The following is a 10306-nucleotide window of genomic DNA, read 5'->3' on the forward strand; positions in this document are numbered from 1 at the left end:
AGATTATTTTTTAAATCAGGAACATATCTAACATTAGTGAGCATCCTCACAATACCATCATGCATTTTAATTTGGATTGTGCCTCTACCAACAACATCACACGCGATATTATTGCCCATCAAAATAATTCCACCATTACAAGATTCATACGTGGAAAACAAATCTCTATTGAGATACATGTGATAAAAACAACTTGAATCTAAAATCAATTCATTTTTAGACATCGTCCTATCATCAATAGGAAAGAAAATATTTTCAACATTCTCATCAACTGCTACACTAGCTTCAGTGGACTGAGTAGATTTCTCAATAATTTTTTCCTTTTTATTTAATTTATTTTTTAATTTAAAGCAATCAACTTTAATGTGCCCCATTTTATGACAATATTTGCACTCCAAATTTCTATGTCTAGACTTAGATCTACTATTGTCAAATTTCCTTTTATCCGTTCTACCCCCCCGACAACCAGACCCTCAGCCTGATTCCCTCTACTTTCCCCAATGATATCTCTGTCTATCTACTCCTTAGATTTTAGTGCAGATTTAATTTCCTGATACGAAATTATTTCTTTTCCATAAATCATAGTGGATTAGGGAAGAGAACACAAAAGTAGCAGGGCCTTGTCATCGTCATCAATTTTCGTATCTATATTCTCCAAATCTATAACTAAGAAATCAAATTTATCAAGATGTGAGAGTATAGATGTACCTTCAGTCATCCGAAGTATATACAAACTCTACTTTAAGTAGAGACGATTCTCCACTATCCTCTTCATATACAAGGTTTTAAGCTTGTCTCACATGCTCTTAGCCGTAGTTTCCATAGCTACCTCCCGTAAAACCTCGTTAGAGAGATTTCGAATAATGCTTGATCGGGCCTTCTTATCCATACCCGCAAGTTCTTCCTTTGACGTATCATCTAGAATGTTCTCAGCTCCCTATAGTGCCAAATCAACTCCGTCTTGAATCAGAATGGCCTCCATCTTGAACTGCCACATGCCGAAATTCTCGACAACGATCTCAACGATCTTTGTTATTATCATCGTTGCTAAAAGATCTTGAAACCATGAACTGATACCAAATTGTTAGAGTTGGCCCTAGAAAATTTACCAAAGGGTAATTTGGCAACCCAATAAAGACAATAAAACAGAAAAATAAAAGAGACATGGACACCAGATTTATATAATTCGATCAATTGACCTACGTCCACGGATGGAAAAGGAGCAAAACTCTACTATAAAAAAAAAAATTATAAATGCCTTAGAAAAATATTCCTAAGCCATAAAACACCTGAAATTATTTTAAAAAAAAATTTAATTCGATTAGCTCGGCTCCTGTTTCTAGGTTGGAATGTCTCAAGATTGCTGGAATTGAAATGCTCCCGACAGGTGATGCCCTGATCAAGAACTTCACAGCATTGATCAGCTGCAGAAGAAAAGAACTTCATAGCATTTAACTATCTATGCAGTAATTGCATAGATAGTAGTCGTTAAATGCTCAACTTAGCCTAGAACAGACAATAGTTAATTAGCCAGAAATTAGCTTATATAAGCAACATTTAGCAAATAGTAGTCATTCTTGAATATTGCAGTCTATCTAGATATCCAAAAAGATGCATACTGAAGTTTTAGAGCCTTTGCAGAAAAACAAAAGAAAGTATGAAGCACAGAACAATATTGCAATTTGAAATTTTCTGTGCTTCAAGGAAAGTGGAAGGAAGTTGATGAACCAGAAATCAGAGAGTAGAAATTTCAGTCACAAATGCTCAAAACATCAGCACCTTCAGCCGGGCTATAAGATGTTAAAATTAAAATTTCTTAAGCACCCAGAATCTGCAGTAAAAATGCTAGATGAAAACATGAAAAGCAAGTCCAGCAAGCCTGCATTTGACATAAACGAAGAAATAGTACTTTTATAGCTCTAAGAATGTTGGTTCCATGTTAAGTGATTGGCCAAGGCAGCATGAACAAGGGAATAAAACAATGGTTTGGTATTAGTGCACTGCAAATTAGCAACTTTTCAGGATGGAAATCGGATATACGTTATCATGTGAATGAAGCACGTTTACCTTGTGGAATTAAATCATCAACCAACCATGTGGTGTTGACAAATCGGGCGTCACGCATTGATCGTGTGGTCTTGACGTATTTACGAGACGTTATTAACAATACGATATCGATATTACTATGTCGACTCAATAGCAACGTGATATCAATGTTTCAATTTTATGCCAACTCTGTCATTGGCCACATTTCCTCGTTCCTCCTATAGCGATATATATAAATATATATAATTTATTTTAATTTTAAAATTATAAAATGTAATATTTAGACCGCAACAAAGTCCACAAATTCGGACTTGGCATGATATCTTTACGATGGACTCCACGAAAAAGTCAACTGTAGCCACATCCTGTATAAGAAGAATGACCAAACTCTGATCGATTTAGTACAGGAGGACAAGGTTTGATTTTATTCGAAGCTTAGACTTCCAACCCCATATTCTATCTCAGTTTCTTTTCTCTCATCTTTTTGTCCAATTACTTGAAAGAGTAAATACTTCAAAGCTTTATCCAGTTTGATTTGCTTTGAACTCGTAGTTCTCGATTCTAATGCTGTGTTTGAAGGCGACAGCAAAAGAACTCCAATCATCACTGCAACGAGCAGCACAAGTTGGACACGCATCAACTTCTCGCCTACAGAGGAAGAAGACGGAAAACTGGCATCAGTAGCTGAGATTAGAAGCAACTTGTTCAACCGTGCTTCCCAGCCCAGCTTCCATGGCTGTGCTTCAACTTCGTGAGTTGCTTCCTCCTCTTCCTTGCCTCCGTCGCCGCCGCCGCAGCTGCAGCCGATGATGTGCTCGACGATTCGCCAGGAGAGCGAGCCTGCAGCTTCTCTGGCAAACCTTCATCGCGCTGCAGCTCAGATTTCTCTTTTGACGTGGATGGTGGCATCTTGACCGTCATCTCATCTTTGTGGGTTCTTTTGGTGACAAGTGCATCTTCCTTTTCGTTCCCAACTCTTGCTATCAAGCATTGATCCTTCTCGTCCCTGCCATGAACAGAGACTCTCGCTTCATTGTCCCTGGATGCAGCAACATCTTGGTCTCCAAATGGATGAGAAACTTCATGGTGCGATGGATAGTACCACACACAGGGTGGCACGTAAAGAGGCCGCACTGATCCACTGTGCTCGAAGAAACCTATGGTGTCGGGACAAGTCAAAGGCTTGTGCATGGAGAACCCGGGAGAACATGTTGATGACTCCATCTCTTTGCCTGCAGCAGTCCCACTGCTCTCCGTCCCAGACCTCACTGTCATGGCAATCTGCACAAGCAGAAAACTTTTCTCAAGCTGTATCATCAACCACATCTTGGTTCCAGGAGATCGCAGAGGTCAAACCTGCTCCTTCAGTTGTTCATTTGTGTCCTTGAGTGAAAGGTACTCTTTCATGGCCACATCCTTTTGCTACAGTCAAATCCAAGGATCAATGGGAGCTATTGAAAGTTTGGGAGGAAACAACTTCACGAGGTGGAATGTTGCTTACCATCCTCATATTCTCATTCTCCAGGGACAAGTAAGCAACTTTTCTGGTCAACTCCTCCCGGAGAGCCTAAAGTCAACAAAGAAGAATGATACAGTGAGGAGAGATGGAGTAATTAATGCTCGTCACCTGACGCCGACGGATGGTCTGCCTCGCAGACTCCCTGTTAGCTAACACCCTGCGCAATCTCCTTTCTTCCTTCTCAGCCTGCAGCAAACAGAGATTTCAGCCTCCACTCGAAGAAGGATCACGGCAAATGAGGTTCGAAATCGTTACCTCTGTCAAATTCTGTTTACATCTCCTACCAGGAAGTGAAGGCTGACTGCTGGGGAACTCGGTGTGTGCTCTGTATTCCGCTCCATTGCCTGAAGCAGTGTGGCCACCATCGCAACCAGCGGTCGAACATGGATCCTGTAGCACAGGCATGGATGGGACTGAGGAGAAACTGACATGATGTTGTTTTGACAGAGATGTGATCTCACTTGTTTATATTTATGAAGTGCAAATTCGAAACAAACGAATCAAGGTAATAATCCAATATTTTGTTTTTGGGTTCATCAACAGCAACCATACTTTGACACTCAACATGCTTCTGTAGGGTAGATGAATCTACAAGTTGCATGAATGGATAGCTTCCTCCTACGAGTTAAAGCCAATCTCAGCAGCAAAACTAACGCTTTACACATTTGATGATGAAAAGACTATGAATAAGAGAAAAAAAGAGGAGCTTTTTTAGCCTCCTACAGCATAGCACAGCAACAGCAAGAGCTTTGTGTTGTTCCTTTCACTCCTCTCCATCTCTTAAATGCCATCATATCTCAGATTGCTTCTCAATTTTTTTCTTTCTGGTTTCAAATCGAAAGAAGTAGCCAATAGATGAACTCTCCCAGGTGCCTCAATTCCACCATTGAGATTAAGGGACAAGTATGTTGCATTAGAATTGACTAAGTTAGGTTCTCACACTACGACAAACACCTGATATGGGCCAAAGAGACGAGCAGAGTTCGCTTTCTTACTCCTAAAGCTGAACTCTCCCGACCGCCATGGAAGCTCTTTTGCTGAGCTCTAACAGGCGACTCGCTTGTGCTCCTCTCTCTGGACCTACTCCCGTCGCCGTCGCCGCCCCCCGCTAGTCCTGCGAGGTGCGCCAGGGCCCGCGCCGCGCCGAGCTCCATCTCCACCATCCGGCAGCCAGTTGCGTGTCGCTCCTGCGGCGACGCAGGAGGCGAAGACGAAGCCATGGCAACCGTCTTCGAAGCGCGCTCTCGAGCTCTGTTGCTCGACTAGCCACCTCGGAAGGAGACCGGCAGGTCTACGCTCGAGGCGCGGCCACGCTGGGGGCTTCCCAGCCGTCGGATGGAGGCCTCCGTGTCCATGTTTGCAGGACAGGTGGGGAGGTCGAGCGCGACGGAAGCGCCGCTTGCGGCACTGGGCACACGTGGTGAGCGGTGACGGCTCGTAATTTCCGGGCTGACGTGGGTCAATGCCGGACCTCCACATATGCGTGTCGTAGCCAAGAATATACATTTTTAACACTATATATATATGTGGTCTCCTCGGAAGGAAGTATATTTTCTCATCTAATTATCATTTCCTCGTGAATGAATCAATGCTTCAAATTGATGCCGGAAGAAATCTTTTCCCATAATAAATCTACTGATGTGAGGCCCCCTTAAGGACATGGGCAAATAAAATTATAAAACAAAAATAATTTATACTAATTATCAATTATACAATCTATCACCAACCATGTACATGTGTGGGTAAGCCAATCCAAAAGCACATCAATATCTTCATCGTAACTCAACTCTGATATCTTCCTTGGGTAGAATGTGAAGTACTATGACTACTATGACATCTCGATAAGATCGTGTATACTCTCATCTTAGACATTGGCAACTTTATCTCACAACCAACGTTGTGAGGTGACATCAAAAGAGGCAACTATGTGCTTTTTTAAATTATAGATTTACTCCATCGTTAGTAAATCAAAATGATAAGATCAATATTATTTGTGCCAACAAAATATCCTCTAGTATTGTTGTATATTACACAAAGATCATAATCTTAGTGTTCCTTTTTCAGTGTAAAGGCTCGTCTCCATAGGACATGACAACTCCATGATCGTAAGAGAAACATTGACACTTCTCCATCTCTATCCATTAGTTATTGAGAAATACCTTTAGATTTCATACATGTGGAGGATCATCAGGAAATTTTCATCTCCCTTTTTGTTTTGTAGACTTAGTCATATAATAAAATAAATAAATTGATGAAGATATTATTTATAGTATAAACTAGAGTCATAAATTAGTAAGGGGCATTTGTATGATTGTCAATATATTTAAAATTTTAAGAAAAATTATAATATAATTATTAGACTATCAATATTTTATGAATTTAAATGTTGGACTATTAAGAAATAATATATACAAAAGATTTATATTATTGAGATAAAAATATTGGTGTGGATCTATTGAGTCATTAGGAAAGATAAAATTAAAAATATTTTTATTCGTGAACAATTAGGTATCACCTCAATAAATAATAAAATGAGAAAGAATCATTTAAAATTATATTGACGGGCTCGTAATCGATTTAACAATTCCATTTTAGTTGATATTTTTTATTATTTTAGACTTGTACACATAGCTATTTGTGATCGTCGTGTACAAGTAAAACTATTTAAAAGAAGACCATTCAAATAGTCATTTTAAATATCTTTTGAGTGGATAAAACAATACAAAATATCAATCATCTCAACACCCTATAGCTACCCAGGTGACACAATGCTATATGGGCATTTGGGTATATAGGGTTGGTTCATTGTCTCATTCTGTAATAATATTATATGGGCACTTTTGGGTATTTCTAGTTAGATCGTTTTGGTTCCTTTGTTGTACTACTATTTAAAGCTTGTGAAATCTATCTTCGTATTTTGTATTACCTATATAGTGTTGGTTGAAATATTTGTTTGTCGGGTCCCGAGTATAAAGCTTTTTTTAACCACTTTTCTCTTTTACAAGGAGGTTGATCCCTTGCGGATGGATATACAAAAGTATTACATGACTTGGACAAATCCATCTAAGCTCGTGATAATATACTCACGAGACTAACATATATATTAGTTAGAAAAGATGAAATGATTAGGAGAGATAAAGGAAGACTTAAAGAATTTTATTAAAAAATATAAATAAAAATTATAATACTTTTAACTTAACTAAATATATGATTATTAAATACCAGATCCATATAACTAGCACTTGTAGATTTAGTTAAATAGAGTCTAAATATCATCAACTAGCTAGTAGAGTCTAAATTCTGGTTCTAAGATGCTAAAGAAATAATATTGCTCTTGTCAACAAACTTGATGAAAAAGACCCGATCGATATCATCCATCTTACTTTACATGGATGATGGATGATCAAAATCTGACCTCATCAATTTGCAATTTATGATCATAGTATAAAGCTGTTTCTTTGTCTGCATATTATAAAATCACTAGTTAGATTATTTATTAGTATCGTTCCTTCTAAAGCTTAATGCATAGATCATGCATATTTATTAATTTACATTATGAACATTGAGAAAATACTTTAAAAATAAATAAACTCTAGAGATCAACAATTAAAGAAAATATCAAAAAATCTATGTGAACTTCAAAACCAAATTCTTCACTAGATAAGAAAAATTAATGTAACAAATCATTTTTTCTTGAGTTCACCCAAATCAAAGCCCCAGATTTCTTATAGATATTTTCACATAAATCCCAAAAACCTCCTTTCAACCTTTTCAAGATCCGCTAGAGAGAAATTCATTGTAAGTCTTTTCACTTTTCTAAAATTTTAAGACTCATGATGTCTTTATACAAATAAATCCTAATTTATTAATAATTTTTTCTTCCTATTTAGATCCTTAGTCTAAATTCTAATCCTAACCTATAAGAGAATTTAAATCTAATGAATACTAGTTAAAATCTTATTGAGACTCAAAATTCTTACCATTCACAATAATATCTCTCTTAATGATTATTTTATTTATTTTTTTAAGAGTACACATTGCTTCGACCAGCAAGATTCTAATCTTCCTAGAGGAAAAAAAGAGTTAAAAAAAAAAAAAAGTCAAATATCAATAATTTAAGAATATAGATGCAAGATTAATGTTGTTCACGGATGGCCCATTATTCAGCCTATAATGGGCTTTAATTACCCATAGCCCAATTTAGCTTTCTCTCTTCTCATTTAATCTAAACCCTAACTCTTTTAACAAGTGGTATGACGATTGGGGAAGAAAAAGTGGGCAAAGTGGCTGTGAAAAAGAGAGAAGCACAATGATAGTTAAGGGCAGAAAAATAAGAGAAAAAAAAAACGAGGAAGAAGACAAAGACAACGCAGAGGTTATTCTAATCATCCAAGCACTGTTCTCGTCTTAGATCAAATTTATAGTGAACTTTTAAGGCATAGTTCGCCACCTCACATTTGTTGGTTTGCTCCTCATCTTCGGATGTACTCGATTTGTCCCATATCACATTGAATACTTTCTTTTTCTTTGGTAGCTTCTTTGATTTATAATAAATTGTTATGTTATTTTTAATTTCATTTTTATAATTAGTCTTTTTCATGAACTTTTTAAATTTTTTGTCAAAAGTTCTATATCATCATCACTAGCTTTCGCTCGAGTGGTCTTCTATTGTTCGAAGTACTAAATCCTTTCTGTTCTTTGGAATGTAGTTCTTATGTTAATCATGTTCAATACAAGTTATTCTATAGGTCATTAAAACCCGATAAGTTTTTCAAGTGGAAAATTATTTAGATCCTTTGCTTCTTGTATTGCCATTACTTTTGAATCTCAACTTTTTAGAAAGAATCTTATAATCTTATTTATAAGTTTAAGATTAGAAAAATATTTACCAAGAGCTTTTAAACTATTGACGACATATGTAAAACAAGTGTATATGTCAATAATAGTTTCACTTGGCTTTATTCGAACTAATTTAAAAGTATGCATCAAAAGATTGACTTTAAACTCTTTAACTCTACTTGTACCTTCATATGTGATTTTGAGTGTATACCAAATATCATACGCAGTTTCCCATATAGAAACCTGATTGAATTTATTTTTATCTAGAGCACAAAATAAAGTGTTCATCGCTTTAGCAATAAAAAAAAAAAGTTTTCTTCTCCAAATCATTTCATTCGTTCAATATATTAGAAGATTTTTGAAAACTACTTTCGATAATATTCCATAAATTCAAATACATATAAAGTAAAAAAACTATGATTCAAGTTTTTCAATAAGTGTAGCAACTAAATTATTTGAACAAAAGAGGATGAATGATAAAATTACCCTCTAAATTATCGAAAAAAGTTATCTCTCTTGGGTGTTAAACCAACGGAGAGAAACGTGACTATGATACCAACTATTAGGACTAAAATCGACACTAAGAGGGAGGGAGGGAGGGAGGGGGGGGTTGAATTAGTACTTACATAAAATTATGTCGATTTGAAAACTCATTCAATGTAGAAAAACCATTTCGATAAAGCCCATATCAGAAAGTGTTTGAGTTTGACTTAGAGTAAATGTAAAGTGAAGTGAGCAGCTAAGTAAGTAATAAAAGTAACTAGCAAAGGAAAATAGTACACCGAATTTATAGTGGTTCGATCATCGTGACCTACATCCACTCCCGATTCCTCTTCACTTGAGGCCACCGACTTCCACTATCGATCTTTTTTCCAATGGACGAAGATCAACTACAATTATAACTCTTTCTCCTTTTTATAGGCTTAGGAGAGAACTTTTATACCCCTCTTTTACAAGTGTTTCCTCACACACATCCCTTAGGACTATCACTAAGCTCTGGGAGAAGGGACTCTACACTTTAAGATATTACAACCTTAGAATCATAGAGTTTTTATTCTACTTTCATATGTTTATCAAGCAGGAATTTATGGAATATTTATAGACCCTAAATGACTTCAAAAATTGGAGTCAAAGTTCAAATCTTCGAGATTTCGGGGTACTGATGGTACCATCGTCTGTTATACTAACAATTAGCAATACCACCACCTATCAGTCTGACACTAGGTGGTACCACCGCCAAGTCTGACACTGACACTAGGTAGTACCACCACATAGTCTGGTAGTATCATTGGTTGACATAGTTTGGAAAACTATATCTGGGTGGTACCACCGCCTAGACAGCTTGGGAGGTCGAGCCTCAAGCGATGGCATCGCTTGGGCCAGCTAAGGGTCACTGAATGGGCCTTTATCTTAGCCCAAAATAGCCCCAACTCTGGCCTAATGGGCCCCTAATTGAGTTAACCTGATTACACTCGAAACTAACTCAATTAGACCTAAACTATTTCGGTCTAGACAAATTATTATAAGCATGAATCATATGTTGTCCGATATGTCATTGGTTTATCTAACGCTTCATCCGATCTTTTGGCACATCATTCTCTACTTCAGTGTATTGCCCAATTGGCATGTTGACCTCTCTAACATTCGATCTCCTTGACATAATGTTCGATCCTTCGGCTCGATGCCCGAACTCATGGCACAAAGTCCTTATGTCGGTATGTCGACCGATCCTTCGACTTGACATCCAATCTCCTAACATGTTTCACTGTGGCCCAATGTTCGATTCCTCCTACTTTAATCGATTTGTCTTTTCTGATCGAAGTTAGTCTTGTGTCATTCAAAACACAGATTAGATCATAAACTCATCAATTGATTTTATCATCAAAATATGATATTCAACAC

At 37.0% G+C, this 10306-nt stretch overlaps 2 protein-coding genes across 3 annotated transcripts; both read right to left on the reverse strand.

Moving 5' to 3' along the window:
• Positions 1 to 2478: 2478 nt before the first annotated feature.
• LOC135638121 (uncharacterized) lies at positions 2479 to 4913 on the reverse strand. Of its 2 annotated transcripts, XM_065151084.1 has the most exons (4): positions 4561 to 4913; positions 3821 to 3955; positions 3403 to 3751; positions 2479 to 3327 (listed from the first exon to the last, which is right to left on the reverse strand). In XM_065151084.1, the coding sequence occupies exons 3-4, from the start codon at positions 3451 to 3453 to the stop codon at positions 2752 to 2754; spliced, it is 627 nt and encodes a 208-aa protein (XP_065007156.1). In that variant the 5' UTR covers positions 3454 to 3751; positions 3821 to 3955; positions 4561 to 4913; the 3' UTR covers positions 2479 to 2751. The 2 variants fall into 2 exon arrangements, with proteins under 2 accessions (XP_065007156.1, XP_065007157.1); XM_065151085.1 differs by having other exon boundaries at positions 3403 to 4913.
• LOC135638375 (transcription factor HY5-like) lies at positions 3488 to 4785 on the reverse strand. The gene is made up of 4 exons (XM_065151487.1): positions 4561 to 4785; positions 3821 to 3955; positions 3674 to 3751; positions 3488 to 3613 (listed from the first exon to the last, which is right to left on the reverse strand). Exons 1-4 carry the CDS (start codon positions 4783 to 4785, stop codon positions 3488 to 3490), a joined length of 564 nt encoding a protein of 187 aa, XP_065007559.1.
• Positions 4914 to 10306: the final 5393 nt, after the last annotated feature.

Source organism: Musa acuminata, chromosome BXJ3-5, assembly GCF_036884655.1.
Source record: "Musa acuminata AAA Group cultivar baxijiao chromosome BXJ3-5, Cavendish_Baxijiao_AAA, whole genome shotgun sequence".
Classification (NCBI taxonomy): Eukaryota; Viridiplantae; Streptophyta; class Magnoliopsida; order Zingiberales; family Musaceae; genus Musa; species Musa acuminata.

Bases quoted from the DNA above. Each gene is read 5' to 3' on its own strand.
- LOC135638121 (XM_065151084.1), bottom strand. From the start codon at position 3,453: ATGAAAGAGTACCTTTCACTCAAGGACACAAATGAACAACTGAAGGAG. The intron at 3,328-3,402 runs GTTTGACCTCTG...CTGCTTGTGCAG, and splicing joins ATGAACAACTGAAGGAGCAG to ATTGCCATGACAGTGAGGTC.
- LOC135638375 (XM_065151487.1), bottom strand. From the start codon at position 4,785: ATGGCTTCGTCTTCGCCTCCTGCGTCGCCGCAGGAGCGACACGCAACT. The intron at 3,956-4,560 runs GTAAGAAAGCGA...CCTGTGCTACAG, and splicing joins GGGAGAGTTCAGCTTTAGGA to GATCCATGTTCGACCGCTGG. The intron at 3,614-3,673 runs GTGACGAGCATT...TGTTGACTTTAG, and splicing joins AGACCATCCGTCGGCGTCAG to GCTCTCCGGGAGGAGTTGAC.